This window comes from Saccopteryx leptura, chromosome 3 (assembly GCF_036850995.1).
Source record: "Saccopteryx leptura isolate mSacLep1 chromosome 3, mSacLep1_pri_phased_curated, whole genome shotgun sequence".
Classification (NCBI taxonomy): domain Eukaryota; kingdom Metazoa; phylum Chordata; class Mammalia; order Chiroptera; family Emballonuridae; genus Saccopteryx; species Saccopteryx leptura.
Genome location: NC_089505.1, coordinates 280,310,712 through 280,333,259, shown reverse-complemented (window position 1 = coordinate 280,333,259; position 22,548 = coordinate 280,310,712). Strand labels below are relative to the sequence as shown.

The window sequence follows — 22,548 nt, the reverse complement described above, 5'->3', positions numbered from 1 at the left end:
AATTTTCCGAAGAAAAAGAGTGAAACTCAAGTGAGATGTCAATAATTATAGAGCATTGCTTAGTCAACACCTGGACTCACGAGGAACATGAAGATGAATTTGGACAAGTACAACAAAGTTGCACATACAGAAATGTCCAAACCAACTACTGCCTATAAGATCAGTTCGGAAGATTGTCTGCCCTCCTCCCAAGCCTCCCCTCCCCCAAGAGATAGGATTTTGCCAGTTGAGTCCTATTTCATTGTGTCCTGTAAGTTTTAGTCCAGTGGCTGCATGTTGTTTTGTTTTGCTTTGTTTTGAAATGTTTGTAGGATGGCTCTGTGGTTCAGAGAGAACATAGTCGGGAACCAAATGACCTTAGTCGGAAAAAGGGCTCCTCCAATCACCAGCCGTTTAATTTGGGCATCTCTTGGCCTCCCTGGGCGTCCGTTTTCACATCTGTAAAATGGAGTGAATGGCAGTAAATTAAGTGCAATTTTATATGTGAAGCACTTAGAGTCAGTCGTGCCTCAGGAGCCAATAGTCTTACTATTTTGTATTCCCACCTCCTGTTCGCATCCGAGTACACTGTGCTGGACATTCCAGGGAACGGGGAAGGGGAGGTGAGCTTCCTGACTCAAGAGGCCGTGTGAGCACAAGCACAGTGCAGACAGTGTTCCACGTGTGCACAGACATCCTCTCAGTGCTTGTCCACACCACACCCGTGCCAGCAGCCAGCCAGGAGTAAGGTCTCAACACCAGCCAACGGCCAAGCAGACCGTTTTTTCTCTGGTACCTCTGCAATTTAATTGCTTGTCGGTGATTTTCTGTGACTATTTAGCTCATACCATTTGAGATAGAAATAGTCGCTCCATACCCTGGGCTCCCAGCAGCTCAGGTGTGATCCCTTCCGGTACCCATCACCCTGCAGGTATGCTGTCTGTCTGTCATTCTAGAATCTGAACTTGCAGAGAATGGCGGCCTATCCCACAGCAGTGGACATTAGCATAGGCTCTGCATCACGGAGCACACCCAGGTTTTGTTGGGTGAGCTCCCCGCTTGCAGGCCACCAAAGTGATTAGGGAGCGAGAGTCAGACCCACTGCTCAGACCGTCCTGGTTCCCGCTAGAGGAGGCTGTTTCAACACCAGCCCAAGGCAGGTGACTTTGTCGGACTCCTCCCATCTTATACTGCCCCTTCGCTTTAAGCTGAGGTCATTTGTCCCTTGGAAGTACCACCTCTGGTGATCCAGTTCGCTGTTGTGTGCTCTGGATGACGAAGAGGGGTGCCTCTCTTCTCCCCTGCTCCTCGGTTACGGAAGCCACGCCGCGCCTTTCTTCTCAGGGTGTGCACTTTACGTCTCGCTCTCACAGGGTGGGGCTCGGACAGCTAAGGATGGCACCCCCACCTCGGTGGCTTGGCTTGATCTTCTGGGCCTGCCCCTCCTTATTGCCTTCCTCTTTACAGAGCTCTGACTTCGGGAACGGGCCCTGCCCTCTGCCGTGAGACAATGTTGAGATGACAAAGCCCAGTCACAGCGTTGCTAGTGGTGCCTCTTTCTTGCCACCGTAAATCTGTTAGGTGCTGATCTTTGTCTTATTTCTTATCCTGCTGTGAGTGTCTCTATTACTACATTAGTCATTCAGTTGTAGGTGAGACTAGAAACTCATACTATGAAGGTCCATAATCCTACAGAATAATGTTAAAGGACGTCCTGTCTGAAAGTCTGTATTTGACTTCTTATGATATATTCATGAGCACATACACCTGCCCTACACACACACATACTCATATTTGAAGAGGGTGTTACTTATTTGCTACCCAGTGCCTTGGGAAAATCTAACTATTGTCATGAGATTGCCATCAAGGATAGTACATATCAAAGATTCATTATTATCACCTTGAAAAGCAGAGGTCTAGTGTGTGTGTGTGTGTGTGTGTGTGTGTGTGTGTGTGTGTGTGTGTGTGTATAAAGGGTTGGGCAAAAGTAGGTTTACAGTTCATGTGGAAAATAATAATACAAGAATAAAAACCGTTTCACTTACAGCTGGGAACCTACTTTTGCCCACCGTGTATGTATGTAAAGCCTTGCTTACATAAAGGACTTGAGGCAACTTGATGATGATGATGAGAACAGGTACAATAACATAGTGGTAAAATATTGATAAGTAAAGGAAATCAGAGCCATAGAGTAGTACATACAGGTTGAAAGTAAAAAATGAAAAGAAAGTGCCCACCGACATGCAGACCCCAGGTGTTGTATCTTTCCAATTGCCTGAGTTAAACATCAAGGCAGGCTTTGGGCTTCCTGGCCACCAAAGGGAACAGGAGATATAGCCCCGACCCGATAGCTCAGTTGGTTAGAGCATCATCACAAGGCACAGCGGCTGCTTGTTTGATCCCCAGTCAGGGCACATACAGGAACAGATTGATGTTCCTGTCTCTCTCTCTCCCTCTCTCCATTTTTCTCTCACTAAAATCAATAGATAAAAATAAAAGGGAAATATAGTCAGATTAACTATTCTGATGTTTAGAAACAAGAAGGCCACTGGACAGGGTGATACTCTTATCACATGGGAACTGAAGAGGATGCTGTAGATAATGTCCTCTGTTGCTCTAATACCACCAGTGCAGAAACTGGTTTTCTGTGGCTGCCCTTCTCAATAAAAAAGGAGAAGGTGAAAATGCAACTTGGTGAAACCAGTTCTCTGAGATCATTTTGACACACAGCTGGAACCTAGATGCCTGCTGCATCATCCCTCAATTTTGAGAATTCTCCAGCGTGGAGGAATAGCTCCAGAAAGCCCAGCTCCAAGGGCAGCGGGTGAACGTGAGCATAACAGACCCACGTGCAGAAACGGAGGTTGTGCGGCAGCCCCCACCCAGTTCCTGAGCTGCCTTCCACATGATCCGTGTGCTTACATTATTTTTTTTTAAGATACACATTAAAGTGAAAACACAAGATTAAAAAATATTCACAGAGAATTCAAGAACTCCTGAGTTTTGAAAACAACCGCCCGGGATGAATAGGTGGAGAGAACATTCTCTATAAACATTACCTCCCTTTGCGGTTGGGTTTGTTTTGGCTTGGTTTTGGCGGAAGGCTGGGAGGGTTGCCAGCCAGATTGTGACAGGTTGTGACTGCATTCTCTGACGGGGGCTGAGGGCAGGACTCGTGAGGTGTTGGTGGAACGAGAGCCCTGTTATTTAGAAACCAAAGGAGCAGACAGTATGCTCGAGCTCCTTTTATATAAACTTAGAAGCCATCAAAATCATCACCTAGAAGGATGATTTTCATAGCAGCGGTGGAACAATCCCAGACATCCTTCACGAAAGAGTTCTGTGTCTGCTCCAGCCCGCAAACAAAACTTTTTATCAGCTGTCAGCTGGAGCCAAGAGACTGCCCTTCCTTTTAGATGGGCATGTGTTCTCGATTTTATCCCAGCACACCCTGTTGTCCTATGCTGGTCCACCTCTGTCATCCCTGGAGGCTTTAGGGTTTGAAATCTCAGGCGTAGACTGTGAAATATCATATGATTTCTTCGGTAAGTGTATGACAAAAGTCTCCACAAAATAGAACATTTTGATTTGAGTGTCCTAGCTAATAAAGGGCTCTTCCAGCCTCAGAAACTGACATGTGAAATGGATCACTGACCAGGGAGCCATACCCAAAGTCAGCTTGATCCTCACGTAACATTTTGGCCTAGAAAAGTCAGACCCAAAGTCTGTTACTAAGAAAATTAGTGCAGAAGTATCTATTGAGAACGCATTGTCTGTATAGCAGTAATGCTTCTAGGGACATACTGTCTATTTCTGTAGTCAGAGAGAGAATATGGCACTTGAGAGAAATGCGTATTTCTTGAGCACCTGTTCTGTTCCTGGAGCCTGATCAAGCTAGTTTTACTGAAGAGTGGCACAAGCTTTTGCAACCCCTTATAAGTATTGTTCTCTTTTCCTTATCCCAAAACAGTATCTGCTTGGCGTACTGTAGCACACAAACTCCATTCCCTCATCAAGAAGAAGAAGAAAAAAAAAGGTTTTTAATCCATGCACCCTGCCTTTGTGATTGTATCAGTTTGCGGTTGACTGATGGAGAAATTTTCAGATATTTCTCATCTGGTTTACAGTGATCTCCCTTTGGCTTACGATGTCTATACCCTCTTGTCTTCCTATAAAGCTCACCGTCAGTGAGCTGAGACCAGAGGCAAGATATTAGCCATTTTCTACTGAAAGATTGAAGAGAAAAAGCAGCAACGGTATCTATTTAGATTTCTTCAGAGTTGATGTAAAGGTCTGCATTTTAGTCTTTTCCTTCATTAGCATTATGTATCTATCACCATCTGCCCATCAGCATCATTTGGCAAGCAGTAGAGGTTATTAACAGTCAGTACCAGCAGGCTCTTTTTCAGGAGTTCTGGAATATATTAAAGAAGGAAGAGGAGATTTCAGAACCTGGAAACATAAAATTTAATTGGGCAGACACAAAACACACAGAAAAAAAAAATCAGTAAAAAGACACTTTATGCATCTCTGCATTGAAAAGTACAAATTATATAATAAATTATCTCTTTGTAATATTTTTTTCTTTTTCACGGCCATTTGAATTCTCCTATTGTAGAGGTTGTGATGATCTCTCCACGCTGTCCTGAGATTCGCCGCCATCCCCGACAGGTGAAGAAGTCACTGGTTGTTGCTCCCCAGGGGCCACTGCCAGCCTTTTCATCCCACACTTTTCTAAAGAGCCTCTATAAATTTCCCTCGGCATCGAACAGGACTTTAATTATGTTGCGTGACTTCTTTTTTTATTCCAAAGAAATCAGTCATGTTTTCTAGGCTATGTTTTTTGGGGGCTGTCCATGTCCCTAAATTCCACTCCCTGGCCCTCTGGGTGTCAGCAAGTGAACCCTCACTGCCCTGGACCACACAACAGTGCCGTCCCCTCCTGCACACCTCATTGTAGAAACAAGTTCATCTGGAGCCATTTTATTAGTGACCAGAATCTTCTAACCTGGACTTCTTCAAATCTTGCACCAAGAATTGTGGCTTCACCCAGATGGTAGATGTGGTTGATTAATGCACCTAAGTAATTAATATTGATTGGCTTATAAAATTTTTTTCTCAAGTTTGAATGGATGCTCAGCATTGTGTGAGACTGCAGTGTTTTGCCCCACTCCCCAGCATGCAGGTTTGATTTGTAAAAGCACTCAATGTTCTGTATTTTGGAACTTGTGGTCTAACTTTTCAGATCCTTCTGATCTTAGCTGGGATTAGTATAGCTAAATGCGCCCAACCACGATTCACCCAGCATGCCCATTGGGGGGCGATGCTCTGCCCATCTGGGGCATTGCTCCGTTGCAACCAGAACCATTCTAGCTCTTGAGATGAAGGCCATGGAGCCATCCTCAGCGCCCAAGCCAGCTTTGCTCCAATGGAGCCTTGGCTGCGGGAGGGGAAGAAAGAGATAGAAGGGAGAGGGGGAAGGGTGGAGAAGCAGATGGGCACTTCTCCTGTGTGCCCTGACTGGTAATTGAACCCAGGACTTCCACATGCCAGGCTAATGCTCTACCGTTGAGCCAACCAGCCAGGGCGAGATGATTCTTTTTAACATAACATCAGTTTTCTAAAAGAAGAAATATTACATCCAGCAAGCTGTGGGGAAGAGGTTCAGACACGTTTACAACCAGTGTGAACACACACGCACAGCTCTCCTCTGACTAGTTATGTGACTCTATGCAAGTCACCTAATCTCTTTGCATTTCATTTTCCTCATTAAAGAAATGTATATTAATGTTTATTCTGTCTTCTCTACAAGTTTATTACAAAATCAAACGTGGAAGTCATTGTCCTTAAGTGCAATACAATTGTAAATAGACTCAAATTAAAGCACATTTAGAATCTGTTTCAAACATGCAGGGCAGCGCATTAAGAACTCCTCTGATGATGGACAGAGGAATCCGTGTGAAATGTCTGTATCATTATCCTGTCTTCCTCACCTTATTAAGCAGGGCATGTTAGCTCAGAACTTTCTTCAGCTTGGGAGTATTTTGATTTTACCAGATTTATTGAAACACATACCACGCAACTCATTAAGTGAAGTTGTACAATACAGTAATTTTATAATATATTCACAGAGTTGTGTGATCATCATCACAATAAATTTTAAAATACTTTGATCACCTTAATCCCCCCCCCCAATACTCTGGAATTCTTTAATGGTCCTTCCCCATTTCCTTCCAAAGCCCCCAGACCGAGACAACCAGTAATCTACTTTTCTGTCCCTGTAGATGTGCCTGTTGTGGCCATCTCATAGAAACAGGATCATGCAATAGGTCTTTTGTGGCTGGCTTCTTTCACTTAATGTTTTCAAGGATCATTCATGTTAGGGTATGTATTAGAACTGCATTCCTTTCTTTGACCGAGAAATATTTTGTTGTGTGGATATACCGGTACTCATTTTGTTTACCCATGCATCAGAGGGTGGACACTGAGATTGTCCCCCCTGCCCTCTGCCCTTGTTTTGGCTCTTGTGAGTAACACTGCTATGAGCATTTACATACAGTTTTTATGTTGGTATGTATTTTCATTTCTCTTGGGTATATACCTAGGGGTGGAGTTGCTGGATTATATGGTGACTCTGTAGTTAATATTTGAGGAGCTGCCCCTTTAACACTCACCGGCAGTGTAGGAAAGTTCCAGTTTTTCTACATCCTCATCAATACTTGTTGTTATCTACATCTTTTTGATTATAGCCATCTAAGCATATGAAGTGACTCTGATTTGTATTCCCTAATAACCAGTGGTGTTGAGCATCTTTTTATGTGCTTATTGGCCATTTCTATATTTTATTTGGAACAATGTCTCTTCAAATGTCTGCTTGTTTTTAGTTTCAGTTATTTTTTGTTGAGTTTTAAGAGTCTTTTATATATTCTGGATATAACTCCTTTCTCCCAGCATATACTTTGCAAATATTTTCTCCCATTCTGTGCGTTATCTTTGTACTTTCATGATGGTGGTCTTTTTTTTTTTTTTTTTAAACAGAGACAGAGTGATAGAGTTAGAGAGAGGGATAGGGACAGACAGACAGGAAGGGAAAGAGCTGAGAAGCATCAATCATCAGTTTTTTGTTGCGACACTTTAGTTGTTCATTGATTGCTTTTTCATATGTGTCTTGACCACGGGCCTTCAGCAGACCGAGTAACCCCTTGCTCGAGCCAGCGACCTTGGGTCTAAGCTGGTAAACTTTTGCTCAAACCAAATGAGCCCGTGTTCAAGCTGGTGACTTCGGGGTCTCGAACCTGGTTCCTCCGCATCCCAGTCCGATGCTCTATCCATTGCGCCACCGCCTGGTCAGGTGATGGTGTTCTTTGAAGCACAGAAATTGATGAAGTCCAATTTAACTATTTTTTTTCATTGCTTGTGTTTTTGGTGTCATATCTAAGAAACCATTGCTTAATCCAAAGTCACAAAGATTTACTCCTGTTTTCTTCTAAGGGCTCTAAGAGTTGTAGCAATAACAGTGAGATCATAGCTCTGTGATTCATCTTGAGTTAGTTTTTGCATACGATGTGATGCATAGTGTTTCATTCTCGTTTTTATTCCATGTGGATATCCGTTGCCCCAGCACCATTTATTGATAAGACAGTTCTCTCCCTCAATGAATTTTCTTGGCATTCTTGTCAAAAGTCAATAAATGTAAGTTTACTTGCCAGTATGATACTATCTTGATTACTGAAGCACTGTGTAGTACAGGGGTCAGGAACCTATGGCTCATGAGCCAAATATGGCTCTTTTGATGGCTGCATCTGGCTCACAGACAAATCTTTAATAAAAATAATAATAACGTTAAAAATATAAAACATTCTCATGTATTACAATCCATTCATTTCCTACCACTCATGTTCATGGTTGTGGGTGGCTAGAGCCAATCACAAGCTGTCCTCTGGGACAACACCAAATTTTTATTGGATAATGCGTAACATACACGGGTCAATGTATGGCTCTCACAGAATTACATTTTAAAATATGTGGTGTTCATGGCTCTCTCAGCCAAAAGGGTTCCCGACCCCTGGTGTATTAGGTCTTAAAATCAGAAAGTCTTAGTCCTCTAACTTTGTTCTTCTTTTCAAGATTGTTTTGACAATTCTGAGTCCGTTTCATTTCCATATGAATTTTAGGATTAACCTGTAATTTCTACAAAACTAGATAGTGTTTTGACAGTGATTGCATTGAATATGTAGATCAATTTTGAAAATATTTTTATTCTAACAATATTACCTTCCAGTTTATGAACATAGGAAGTCTCCTTTTATTTAGGCTTTCTTCCAGTTCTTTAAACAATGTTTTACAATTTTCAGACACATTTTGTACTTCATTTATAAATATATTACTAAATACTTTATTCTTTTCAATGCTGATGTGAATTGGATTATTTTCTTAATAACATTTTCAGATTGTTCATTGCTGTGGTCACTGTTAGTGTGTAGATACACAGTTTGAGTTGCAATTTTACCCTGAAATTTTGTTGAACTTAATTAGTTTTGATTCCTAATTGCCTTACCTAGGCCTTCCAGTACAGTGTTGAATCGCAGTGTTAAGAGTGGACATCATTGTCTCATTTCTGATCTCAGGTGTTCTATCTTTCATTACTAAGTAGGATGTTAGCTGTGAGTTTTTCTTAGGCGCCGTTTACCAATTTGAGGATAGTCCTTTCTATTCTTAATTTTTTTTTTTTTTTGGTATATGAAATAGTATATGAATCTGCCAAATGATTCTTCTGTGTCATTGAGTTGATTGTGTGTGTGTGTGTATTTTTTGTCTTACTCTGTTGACATGCCATATTATATTAATTGATTTCTGGATGTTAGGCCAACTTTGCATTCTTGGAATAAATCCCACTTCGTTGTGGTATTTAATCTTTTTTATATGTTGCTGGATCAGTCTGTTAGTAATTCTTTTTTGAGGATTTTTATATCTGTATTCACGAGAAATATTGATCTATAGTTTTTTTATTGTAGTTTGATGTCTTTAGTAGGAGTCTAGTGGGAGTTCTTTTAAGTCAACCAAAATTAAACATAAGGAATGAATGTAGGAAGAGTTTTTCAGGGCAGAGAAAAAGATTTTAAATCATTGGTATCATGATGAGAATTCTAAATGTAGGTCCTTGAGTCCTTAGCAGAGCAAGACCTTGAAACACAATGGACAGTTCACAAGACTTCAGCCCAAGGACCACTGTGGCTTCTGTTCTTTGCTAAATGTGTGACTTCAGCAAATGACCTAGGATCTCCTCAGTTCTAAACTCGGGATAATAAAAATCTACTATCAGACTTTTGCTACTGGGATTAGCTAAAGTGATGCTTATAGAAAGAGCCCTATTAAACACTAAGTTTAATTAAAATTAGGGGATCCCCACAAAAATTAGGGGATCGGGGAACGTGCAGATACTCCAGTGCTTTCAGCCTTTTGTATAGTGCATTTTCACCAGTGAAATAAAAGTTGGTTTTGCATCTCATTTGCATAATCGAACAACTTTCTTTGACTTGTCATTTGCTTTTCTGATGTTGTTTAATTAAAAAACCATCAAATGCTGCTTTTTTATCACTTCATATTCATTTTGAAATATCCCCTAATTCTGGTGAGCAGTATATTAAAATTACAAATGATTAAACCACACACAAAGAGAAAAGAATAGAGGTGAGGACACTGGAGAAACAGAAGACACTCACCTCCAAAAAGGCCTCGCTAAATGTTTTGAAGCAGAACCTAATGTGAAGACAGGATCATTTGTTTGAGGTAGAGAACAGTTTAACAAAACAAATTGTAATCTCCTTGAAGCACCCATCAGTGATGTGAGTGTCATGATCAAGTGGCTCCCTTCATTTGGAGTAGGGGAGAGTCAGTATAGATTTTGCTAAAGGGAATTTCGATTCCTCGGAAAACAATGTTTTGTTTATTTTACTTTATATTGCTTTTATTATTACAAAAAAAATCATATAGCATTTAATAAATTTCCATTGGAATATAACCCCCTGCTAAGAGACAGAAGTTTCTAGAGGCTGTTTGAAAAACATAAGGGGACAGACGCTGCTCAGAAATGACTTTGACTTGGCCTTGTTTGAACTCCTTTCAGAAACAAAGCCAGCCTGTGTATTCAACAATGTGGAATATAATGATGGAGATATGTTTCGAATGGACAACTGTCGGTTCTGTCGATGCCAAGGGGGCGTTTCCGTCTGCTTCACTGCCCAGTGTGGGGAGCTGAGCTGCGAGAGGTACTATGTGCCTGAAGGGGAGTGCTGCCCCGTGTGTGAAGGTGAGAAGCGTGCTAATTAAAGATTGGTAATATTCGTGGCGCAGAGTTGGAGTGTCAGAACTGACCTAATTCAGTCTCACCCCAAAATAGAGGATTACTGAAGGAGTTCCTTTTTTAAGACATGGTAGTCTATCTTTTAGGACTTGGATAATGTCATGTAGACTCTGTAACTACAACCCTTAGGGAAGTTATGCCCTGGGTGTACACAGCAGGTCACCTGTCTCCACAGGTCAACAGAAGATTTCCCAGAAGTGCTTTCTGTTCCTCCTCTGCAGTTCCAGCAGTTCCTTAGCAAGTCCTGGGGACGTTCTGTTCACCCTGACACTAGAATTCCGCTCCTGCTCTCCTTGGATTGCTCAGCTAGGACGGGACAGTCTCAACCAGCCTGCTCCGAGAGGAGCTCACCCTGTGTCCTTTCCATCCCCCACACCCCCCAAGTGGGCTCGGGACCCTGTTGCTTCCCCTCCTTTGAGAAGGGGTGGTGCTGAGAGTAGGGTCATGTGGCACGGTGGTGACACCAGCTCACGGCCCAACCAAGTGTCAGGTGTGGCCCTGAACAAAAGACTCTCTTTTCCCTTCTTCCAAACAGGCTCTGCCCTCCCATGTCTGGTACTCAGAAATAATAAACATTTCAGAATAGCTGAATTTCATTTACGACAACCCATACCTTTTAGGGATTCAGATACTAAAGCTCAGAAAAGTAGTCACTTGTCCGAGTTTACGGTGAAGCCAGGAACAATACATCCTGCCTGACACCATCTCTTGCGTGTTCACACTGCTCCGTTTCCCCAGTAGAGAGGTCACGTGAGCCTGCTTGTCCAGACTGGGCCACAGACCCCCAGTCTGGAGTCAGACATATCAGAATTGACTGACACCTGAAATGAGAGGACAAAATGCCATGCCATGTGCCATACTTTTCTCTGTTCCTAAAACCCTTTTCGATGTTCAAGCTCTATTTAGTACATCCTATTGAAGATCTGAACATGTTTCAAGTATATAGACTGCATTCCTAACACTGAACAGTAGCTCATGGCAGTGAAGTCCTTCCCCTGTTAGAAATCATTTTAGCCAACATAAGAGAAAGGTGGTTCACTTTTTAGGTGTCATTGGGATTTTTAAAAATGACATCAGACTTTGAACCTTCCCCGTTGATTTGTTCCCTAGCCACCCCCAGTTGGTAATAGTCTCTGAAACTACCTCGCAGTTGGTGGTGTAAAAATATAGATCTGAACCTCTGTGTAACAATCATAACGAGTTGTCTGGGCACAGATCTGGTTATATCTCACTTTTTGGAATTCAGATCAAGGCTCAAAGTAGAACTGAAGTATGCAATGTAGTACTTTCTATAAAGAAATTTATAGTCTTATCTACTCAGGTCTCTTAGCCGCTTCCATCTCGTTGGCTTTCTAGAGCGGTGACTACATAATGTTAAATTTTGGCCTATTTCTTATCGTACCCTATTACTTCTCAAGAAAGAGGACCCAGCTCAAAACTGTGGACTTCCCTCCCTGCACAGCAGTACTTTGCTTATTGAGACCAGATTTTATGTGTTTCTGAAAAAGCAAATTGAGTGATTTTCTGGTTGCTGTCATTGTAACGGTATTTGGGGACTTTGTATGCAGCGTGTACGCCCTGGTCAATAACCTCAGAAAACATTTTCTTTTACGGTAGCCTTGGCTACTTCTGTCTTCCAGCCTCAACTGCTCCATGGCTACTCAGCTCACAGAAAGAAAGACGGCTAGGTTTACAGGTTTCCTTCCAGGGCACAAGCAGTGACCCACAGTCTGTCCCCACCAGCCTGGTGGGGGGCGAGCTCACAGTGAGAGCCTGCTGCCCTCCTCACTGCTGTCTACACCAGTGTTTTCACAGCCACCGGTCTGCAGACCGGTCTACCAGAAACTTTGTGCTGATCCATAAAAAAGTTAACCACTGTGATGCTGTATGAAGATTATAGACCCAATGATCTAAGTCGAATTCTCTTATGCTCAGGATGATTCTACCTTATCGGCCCCCGAAATAATAATTCTCCTTTCACCATCCCCAAGTGTAAAAAGTCTGAAAACCACTGGTCTCCGTGACATAGAGTTCTATTCCTAGAAGTAACAGTATCACCCTTAGGGGCAGTATTGTTTGCATGTCACAGGCAGTGAAATGGAGGTGTAAGAAACCTGAAAATCGCTGACTCAGAAGACACTGTCAGAGCCCAAAGTGGATCTGAGTTTTCTAACTACCACCCCTCAGATCTGTGCCCAGAGTTGTGCAGCTCTGGGAAATGATAACACCCACACATTGGCTTTTGTGCCACGGATGCCTTGTCCTGTGTGTGCGCTGTCAGGGGTATTGCAGTGTTAGTGTGGTGGCGGCGTTTGCATATCCCCCAAGAGACACCTCATGCAGCCCTGAGCTCTGCTGATCGATCACAACTGGGAAAGAACTGTTGCTAACCAGAACCTGGGAGAAAAGTCTCCAGATGCAGGCAGAACTCAGCAGTAGCATGCCCTTGGTCTTACTCTGAACTCACGTTTTAATTTAGATCCAGTGTATCCTTTGAATAATCCCGCCGGCTGCTATGCCAACGGTAAGATCCTTGACCACGGAGAACGGTGGCGGGAAGATGACTGCACGTTCTGCCAGTGCATCAACGGAGAGCCGCACTGCGTGGCCACGGCCTGCGGACAGAGCTGCATGAACCCCGTCAAGGTGCCTGGGGAGTGCTGCCCCGTGTGCGAAGGTACGTACCCCTCGTGGACTCGAACGAGTCCCCGGCAAGTGTCTCGTGTCGGATAAGCTCCTGCCATTATGCTCTTGTTTGGTTGGTTTTTTATTTCCTCGGGCAGAATGTCTGCTTCATGCTGTTACCACTTGCAGATAAATTTATCCTACAGCCAGAACTAATCACTTGGGGGAAATGTTGCAAACTTACAGTAAGAATCGTGGGGTCTTTATTCTACCACTTGCAGATACTGTGCTTATCTGAATACTTTCCAAGAAGATGATGCATTTTAATTCAGTTTGCTTCAGATCTGATTAACATCCAAAAGTCAGTGCAGTGAAGCAGATTGGAAATACGACCCATGACGCCAGCATAGCATGTTCAACATGTAATGCTTCCGTTAGCCCGAGAGTCCCGGAGCCAGAAGAACTTGGGGCCCTTAGAGGCAGTTCCCACTGCCTCCTGACCTCACTTTGAGCATCCATTCTACTTCTGATTTCACATGGCTATGGCTCTGCAGCTCCTCCCAGCCCTGTACTTAAGTCTTGATTCCTGCCTTCGCTACCTGTCATGCTGTTTAATAGAGAGGAGCCTTGAGGCGTCCTGAACTAGTCTAACATCCCAACCCCGATTTCAGCCCATTTCCCACTACCTGGGGGGGAGGGGTTCTTTGCACACTTAGTCACGTCAGTCTTACTCCCCTGTCCCTATCTGTTACTACACAAAGCGATTGAATATTTCTACTGACAGCTCCAATAGAGAGTCGTCATTAAGGAGCACATTTGCATAGCAAAGTGAACTCAAAGTGGGTCAGAAATTAATCTGTGTTGAAGATGGCTCCTTCTAAAATTTTTAAAAACAGCTATTAAAAGGAACTGACAGCTCTTTTCAGAAACTCATTCAGTAGACTTAGGTCCTCGATCAAGGCCTCTTTTGCTTCTCTCTCTGCATTTTCATAAACCCGGACTTCAGAGTTTGCCTGACTTGCTTCATTAACCTCTGAGGGGTTAGTGTTATTAAAGACCTTAAAAATCATATAAAAATTTAAGCTGGAGGGCTCCAGTTCTGTTGACATCACCGATTCCCTCACCATTACTCCGCTCAGAGCACAGCTGCTACACTTCAGAACTTTATAGCTTCCAGATGACCAGTTGTGCAGAAAGCACCCACTCCCTCACACGGGTGCCCCTCCCGTCCCCACAGGCAGCGTTGCAGTCCCAGAAAAAGGAGTGTACAGAAAATGAGGGCCTGGTGGACACTTGGCCTAATGAGAAAGGGTGCCTGTCGAAGCAAATGAAGGGGCACTCTCTGTCCCTAAGAATTGTGGACAATCTGTTGTCTATTTGAAATATTTTAAGTACGAATGTGCGCATGATAACGTGAGAAAAATTAAGAACGGAAATAGGGAATTCATCAAGCACTAACCAGTTTTAACATCACGAATCATGAATCATAAATGGAGAGTAAGGCTAAGAAACTGGTAAAAAAAAATATAGGGCCTTTTTGAAAGTCCGTGGGGGGGAAGGCATGTTGATCATGGTGAGTCGAGAAGGAGAGCGGTCGGTGAATAGAAATATAATGTGTGAAACTCACAGATTTATTCCTACATCATATAGCAGTTTGCATAGGGAGTGAATGCTAGTTTGTTCACTTTGAGTGTGGTGTGTGCACCATATGGACAGAGTTGTAATTTAATCTTTCACTGTTTGAGAAAAGAATGACAGCTTTGGTTAGCTGTGAATTCCAAAAAATTGTTAAGACCCTCCCAGAATCCACACACACCATTAGACACAAAGATGAATAAGGGACAACTCCCAGTTAACTTTACAGAAAATATTTCGGCCGTTTTACTTTTTAAACTAGGACACAAAGAACGTCCACGTTCAGATTCTGTGGGGTAAGTGCTCTTTCTACGAGGACCTGCTTTTACCGACTCCACACAACAACACTGTGCTGGAGGCCTGATTGGTCCGTTTTAGAGACGAAGAAATTCAGGTTTGAGAGGTTTACATCATTTCCTCCGAGATGGGTTGCCGTCACACGGCTGCACTGGGATACACTGAGGTCTGTCGGATGCAGCCACACTTCTGTCTGCTGACCCTGCCTCCCAGCATCATCTCGGTTTACTCACACCCCCAATTCTGGTTCCCCTGTTAGTCCCTCCTCGTCTCTGGCTTCGTATCTGTTGGGAGAGGGGGCAGTGTCCTCGCGGGGAGGAAATCATTTGCAGTTTGACCACTACCCCAGGTGTTTGTGGTGTGATCTCCTAGCTGCTACTTGGGGACCTCAGGGGAAGGAGGCCTTCGGGACACGTGCCCGGTTTGCTTCTCAAGCCTCACATCCGTCCTGTGTCCCCCACCTCGCCAGAGCTGGCGCCTTTATTCCAGGCTCTCAGGTCCTTCTGGTCCCAGTTCTGGTCTAATGTCTCCTCCTTCCTGCTCTTCATCAAACCTTTTAGAAGATTGCATCGTCTAGTTCTCGAGGAGCTCATTGATGTTGTGCTGCTACCTCTGTTTTTAACTTCGTTAGCTAGTGGGTTTCATATAAGGTTGTGTTTGCTCTCCAGTAACCCTCTCATTTTAAGATGTAATAGGAAGACAGATTCTTTGGTGTGGGCGCAGAAAACAGTGCACAGCTGAAGACGATGACAGGGTTATTTGTTATTAATAATAAGAAAAACTTAACAAAATAAAACAAGGTAAAATGACTTACTTGGAAGGATCCAAGAAAGTCTATGGAACTATCTGAAAATATTTTTCTTAGCAGCATAGTTAAATAGAATTTCAAGCAATTTCATAATAGCAAAAGGATTAGATGAAGTAAGATAAAAACAAGGTGTTAATGTGTAGTAAACAGTCAGCCAGCATTACTTAGGGAAAAACAGAAACACTGGTATTTATGCAGTTTATCCACACAGTAAATTCCTCTGCACACAATTGCATAACAAATTTTGGCCCTCGCCCTATTAGCTACAATCCCAAGGTGCATAGTCAGAGCCTGAGATTATATGAAGGGATCCCACACAAGGATTGTGGTTTTAGGGGTTTTTTTCCTAAATAAATTACTGCATTACCAAATATGGTGTGTTAGGACCTGCAAGGAGGAAGAGCCTTGTTGTGGCTGTTATTAAAGATACATACCTTCCAAGTGACAGCACAATGTGCTTGCTTACGCCTGGAGCACTGGGGACATGAGCCTGGGGGCCCTGTAAGGGCTAGGCTGTTACTTGACAGCTAACTCAATTCACAAGCACCTAAGTGCTTTTTAAATGGGCACTTAAGTACTCTCATGATTAAGTCTTACCCAGTTATTGTCAACACCCAATTCAGGTGTACAGATAAGCCATCCCGGTCTCTAAGTCTGTGACTGATTGTATCCTTACATTTTGCTCTGCTGCTTTTTCTCGACTTCTCCTCTTATTCATCAATCTTATTGTTTTTATTTTCTGCCTCTTGTAAATTGCTAAGGTGGAAATGCACGGAATAGCATGTAAAATTTGCAATGTAAGTATACAGGCGTGCGGAAGCTATGTCCTTATCTTCTTGGAAACTACAAGCAAGAAAGGAAAGCAGCACAATTAGGCCTTCCTCGGCATCTAGCACCATTTGCGTCATCTTATTTATAGCCCTTAGGGACAGGAGCTAACATTTCTTGTACACTGTCTAGGGGCCAGGCCTAAGTGCTGTGAGAGCATCAGCTCATTGGGTCCTTAAAACTCCCCTCTTCCGCAGATACTGTATCCCAAATTACCATCACAGAAACCAAAATACCGAATACATAACCGAGGGGGTCATGTAACTTCCCCAGGGTCATGCAACAGCTCAAAGGTGGCAGAGCAGCAGTGTCCCCAGACCCCTCTGGACCCTGCAGGTACACTGCCTATGAGACAAACAGCACTACACCCTCTGTTGTCCAGTAGTTTGCAAGAGGCTACATCCCCCATGAGCTGGGAATTTGCCCTAGTACTTTGAATCCCTAAAACAGCATCTGACATATAAGGCAGGTGCTCAGAGCTGGCAATGAATACATGACGAGTGAGTGAGTTAGGGAAGCCCGGAGTAGGAAATCCCAACCAGACTCCTCTTAGGCAGTCCTTCTCAGCTCGGCAGGCTGCAGACCCTGACGTAGGGCGTCTCCGCCAGAGCCTCAGATGCGGATGGCCGTTTCGATCTCCGGTCAGTTGAAGAAACAGTAATGGTAGAATGCTTATATTTGAAAAGACACTTAGAGAACAGGATGCAGAGTTCCGTGAAGTGTGTTGGGGACGGTGTGGGCCCAAAGGCCTAGAGGCGCGTTGGATCAGTCAGCTTCAGGATCACTGCCCACCCTGCCGGTGAGCACTGGGCTGCCATCCCTCTGCCGCTGCAGCCGCAGGGCCCTCCAAGACCTGGCTGTAAAGTGCACTTTCCTCTCTTCCAGTTCAGCCCTGACCTCCAGAATCACAGGGTTGAAACGGGGTTTCCCCAGGCCCTCCCAGGCTCATGCTCACAGACTCCTTGGATAGGCTACTGCTTGAAAGACAGGCCTCGCGAGTGTTAGGTGCCACTAACTTGTTATTTCAGCTGTTTCCACCAGCAGGAATTTTTATTTTCACATCACAATCAAGTGTTGAGAATAATTTGCTAATTTTTTCCCAGTAACATCGAATATAAATGCTGATTAAAATTTTTTTTTACGTTATTGTGTTGACATGGTTTAAAGTGTCCCACTCAGTGTAACACCATCTACACAGCTCATCATGTCCCCCTGTCCCATGCACCCTTCCACCCCCATTTTCCCCTTTCTTTCCCCATATCGCTGCCCCCCTTTCCCTATGGCTATTCTACCTAAGCTGATTTTTAATGTCAGAAGGACCCTAAGGACAAGAGTCCATTAAAATTTTTATTTTATAATTAAAGATAAGGTTTTGGAGTGGGAGTTTTTGGTTGTGAGATAGATGTATGTGACATGCCCACGATGACCCAATAAGAAAAATGCAGGAGATGTGGACAGGTGTGAGGCCAGCTTGGCAGCGACTCCTGATGCGAGAGAGAATTTCATCATCACTTAGAGGTCCTGATGTCAGTCTCGAGCTGCTGTCTCATCGTGAGCTGGATCCCAGCGACGTGGCCACTGTGAGCTGAGTGTTCTTCGGGCCTAGCATGTGCAGTCTCCTGCAGGGCGCTGATGGTTTTGGTGACCTGGGGGACTTCAGAGCCAGTACCAAGAGTAGAACCACATAGGTATTATTTTATAGCAGAACAGTTAACAGGATGATGTGGGTTGGCAGTGAGTAAACTCGGTACTCGTGGCTGGGTGAGTGGGCAGTTTCCTGGCTACTGTTTCTGTTTCTCTGAAGCAAAAGCATGATACGTTTCCCGTTCCAGACGGGAAGTCCAAGAGGTATTTGTAGATTGTCAAAGCTGACTAGTGGGTATATGAGTGTCCATCATATTATTCTATACACTTGAGTGTTCTTAAATTTTTTTTCTCTGATGAAAACTTAAAATGAGTGTTCTCTGAAACTGAGCTGAGTTTCAGGCAGGCCTGGTGATTCTGCTGGACCTGACCAGCTCTTGCAGTGGAGAGCTAAGACATTGCCTGTCGCAGATGATTTCTAATTTTCTGGGCTTAAGACACAGTGTGATTCAACTTCACAGTCAGCTGCCTTTCCTCCTGCCACCTGGTTCGCTTTCTTAGATCCCTTACCTGAGGAATCCTGGTCCTGCTTGGGAAGGTATTGAAGAGAGAGGGTGTTAGGCGTTTCTTGACCCATGTGGATTTAGTAAACCACTTCATTGTCATCTCACCCACTAGATTGCAGGCTGTGTTCTTAGCTCTAAAGGGCTGGAAGTCTGTGAGCTGATCAATCCCCTGTCCTCATCGTCAGCCCTCATTGTATAGGAGTGCTGTATTCTTTCCCATGAGTGCTGATGATAGAGTTTGAATCAAGTCGCCCTTCCAATGTGATTTCTACCGGGCTGCCAGAAAAGTCTGTACCAGGCACATAACTGGGTGGGAATTCCTTGAAATAAGAAAACATGTTTTCAGCCCTGCCCATAATACTTCCTCACTGGACAGCATCTCAGATGATTAAGCCCCTGCTTTCTGGGGCAAGGAGTCACACGTAGTTTGGCTGACCCAAGAGGCAGTGAAGTCAGAGATGCCATGGTCACATGATATTAACATTCTGGTACATAACAGGAATCAAGACTCAAGTTTATGGGTGGTATTGCTTCAGTCCCATATACTGTGCTATCGTTAGTGGCCCAAAAGTAATAAAATATTCGTAATATCTCAAAGACTGTTAGGCATGTTGTTTTATCCTTTAACTCTTAAGTGCCCTGGAAACTAGTTCCATAAATGGAAGTTAAAATTTAGCACAGTCTGTTTTTTCACTTGTCCAAATAAGGTCTTATGGTGAGGAACACATGCAAAGCCGATGACCATGTGGTAACCGAGGTCTTTAGGCTGAGCAGCAGAAATTTTTCGTGGATGGATTTTATAGTGTTTTTATTTTACATTGTAATTTAAAATGCCTTTAGATATTTCAAATGACATTAGAATGTCGTTGAGATCCGATTTGAAATACAGGATTAGACGCCTGCCTTTGATCTCACAGCATTCAGCAGCCCCAGCTGAAAGGCATTTCCCGTTGGAGTGGCAGGTTCCTCTTCCTTTCCCCTGCTCCCCATTTCCCTACCTAAAAGGGCGTGATTGCCGGGAGTCTCATAATTTCCCTACGAAGATAATAACTGAAGAATGGTTCAGACGAGGGCCTGTTAATTTTCACCTAATCAACAGCGGCAGGAAAACATAGTCTGGAATGCTAACTATGTGAATGAAAAATATTTAGTCATTCTTGAAATGATAGGAATGTTTTTCCAACAAACTTAAATAAACACAATCTCTACGGAGACTGTGTTAAACTTTTTTTGGATAAGAGACAACTCTTAGGCAACCAAACAGAAGTTAATGAAGGTTATTAAGAGACATGCCCTTTCAAAAAAGGCCTGGTGACTTTAAAAAGAAAGATCCCATCCTCTTTCTGGTCCAACCGTGGACCAGAAGCAGCAGAACCGGTTTCCTGTTAGCTTTTGTTGACCTCATAGAATTTAACATTTTAACTAGTAATCACATTTTCTAGTTTTCCAGAGATGCTCTGCTTTACCTAACCATTGCTGTATTCAACCTCATTTTCAAGTCCTCGTTTTTATCTCCTACTGTTTTCCTCTGTTCTAAGGAATGGATTTGTCTCAACACACCTGTATTTAAAGCACCTGACAGCTCTTTTCATATAAAGCTTGTTTGTCTCCACCGTACAAGGCCCAGCTATACCGTAATGAAATTATTTGTAAACTTAATGGTTTACATATCTAAGGGAAGTGGTCTTCTTTCCCATAGTTCCATGGGAAAACAGTTGTTGCAGAAGTGCGCTCATTCAGAATAGTTTTGTACCTCTGTGCTCACTGATGTGAGAGCCTGCAGTGTATTCTTTTGGATGGTTTCAGCTTGGTAAACCCCTGATGTTAAAGGTTGAGCAGACTCTAGGGAATAGTCAAAGTCATTCTCATCTAAGTCTGGTAGAACAGGTGAGTGATCTAACTGGGTAAAATTGTTCATAGGAAGCAAAAAGTGACAGGAAAATAAAGGCACTTTGTCTTCTTGTGACATAGTAATTTGCTCTGAGAGCAACTCTGAGGAGCAGTTTCAAGTAGAATTTTAACATGAACAGCATTCTAGTGCCAGCATGGAGCCTCCCACTGGGAGTGCCTTTTAGCAGTCACACTTATTTGTAAGTATAACTTGTATGTTTATTTTTTTAAAAAGATCAATTTACTTACTGCATAGTATGTTGATGACTTCTAGGGGCTACAGGCATGCATGTATTTAAATGGCCATATATTATATTACAACAGATTTGTGAAATTGCAGTTGCTCCATTCAAATTTATTTAATTTTCAAATAAATTAGACTAAAATTATTTCCCTATGGAAATAACTTAAAATAAAAAAGAGGTGGTGATTTCCTATATAATTAATTTCTAATATTTTAGTTATCTAGTTCTACTTCTGACTATAGCATTTAAACTGTTTCTCTGGATAGCCTTAAACTTACCTTGTAAGAACAGAGTGATTTCATGTCGTTTAATACACGAGGGTTAGCATCGCAGATAGTGAACAGAGTGATTTCATGCTGTTTAATACACAAGGGTTAGCGTCGCAGATAGCGAGTTGTTTTTAAAGGCCCTCTTAGCAGAATTTTTTTGTGTTGTGTGTATCTGCTTGTTGAAGATATAATGTCACACGGTGTATAAAATGTCTGCCATGATATTACTGTAAAATAATAGTCCATACTAAAGGAATGAAAATGTCTGACGAAGAGTGTCCCTTGCCCATGTATGGATGCCCCGTCACAGGTGGCAGCAGAGGTGGCCGGAGGCCGGGTCAGACCCACGTGTCTGCCTCTCAGCCTGAGATTCCCAGGTGCTCTCCGTACCTGTCAGCATGCAAGTAGGGAAACCTGTTCCCAGGAGACTCAGCAGTGCCGGGTCTTCTTCCAGCTTGTATCATCATTTGATCTAAATTGGGTACAGGATGAGTGATAGTGACTATTTAGCTTTGTTTTTTTTTAATTTATCAGAAACACTAGGGGATGGCAATGCACTCTGCTTTACACAATTTCAAGTTTGAGTTGAGTTAGCGGTTTGGCCAGATTTTTACTTACTATTTATGTCTGCAGGATCCCTAGTTATATACATCAGGTGAATTGTGCTTGCACGTGTAAGAGGCTGGCGTGATTTGTCACAGCAGCGTGCAGCAGAGCCCAGTTCAGGTATCCAGACCATCGGGAGACGACAGAACTTCATTGGTAGCCACCAATGAAAAGTAAGGCTCCAGCTCTCATTTTGCTGGACCATCTTGGATCAAGACAAAGAATTCCCAAGAAAATTCTCAGGGCAACAATTGCCGGTCCTTGGGGACTGAGAGAGTCACGTCGTCACGCCGTGCTCTGGGTGTGACGTTTCATTTGGCTGCTGGAGCGCGCTGACAGTCGGGTCTGTAAGCCGCCTCCCGGCCAGGCAGGACCCCACAGTGCGCTCCCGCATGCTGACCTCATTCATCCCTGGCGGCGGCCTGTTCTTTCCTACTTAAAATTTACCTTGGTTTTTATTTCCTCCCTTTACAAAAGTATGCATACGTCATCTAATTGAGGCTGCCTTAGATCTGCTTTGGAACCAAGCAAGGTGTATTGCATGCCTGTGTGTGTATTCAATGCCGCCCATGGCCTATGCCTGTGCCCTCCCCTGGGGTCATGCCCCCTTAGGTTGGGCCTCAGAAGGAGGACAAGAAGTGGTGTTCTTTTTCACCTCGATTGAAAAGTGGTGGCCCTGCAAATCAGCTCACTTTTTAAAAATTCAGGGAGTCTCTATTTTCTTAGTGAAACAACAAAAAAAAAAGAATGTTGAAAGATAACAAGCTGTTGTTTGGGATGGCCTCAGGCCTCGGATATTGAGAAGGATTAGCAAGCTCAGATCTGTTCAAGAAGACCATGATTCTCTCATGCT

At 43.3% G+C, this 22,548-nt stretch overlaps 1 protein-coding gene across 3 annotated transcripts in view; it reads left to right on the top strand.

Annotated features, from left to right (window-relative positions):
• Positions 1 to 22,548, top strand: part of CRIM1 (cysteine rich transmembrane BMP regulator 1) — a 194,904-nt gene that overhangs the window by 113,730 nt on the left and 58,626 nt on the right. For all 3 annotated transcript variants that reach the window (XM_066378522.1, XM_066378523.1, XM_066378521.1), the window contains exons 6-7: positions 10,106 to 10,288; positions 12,822 to 13,019. In XM_066378522.1, the coding sequence (XP_066234619.1) occupies positions 10,106 to 10,288; positions 12,822 to 13,019 (381 nt within the window). The remainder of the gene's footprint in view (positions 1 to 10,105; positions 10,289 to 12,821; positions 13,020 to 22,548) is intronic.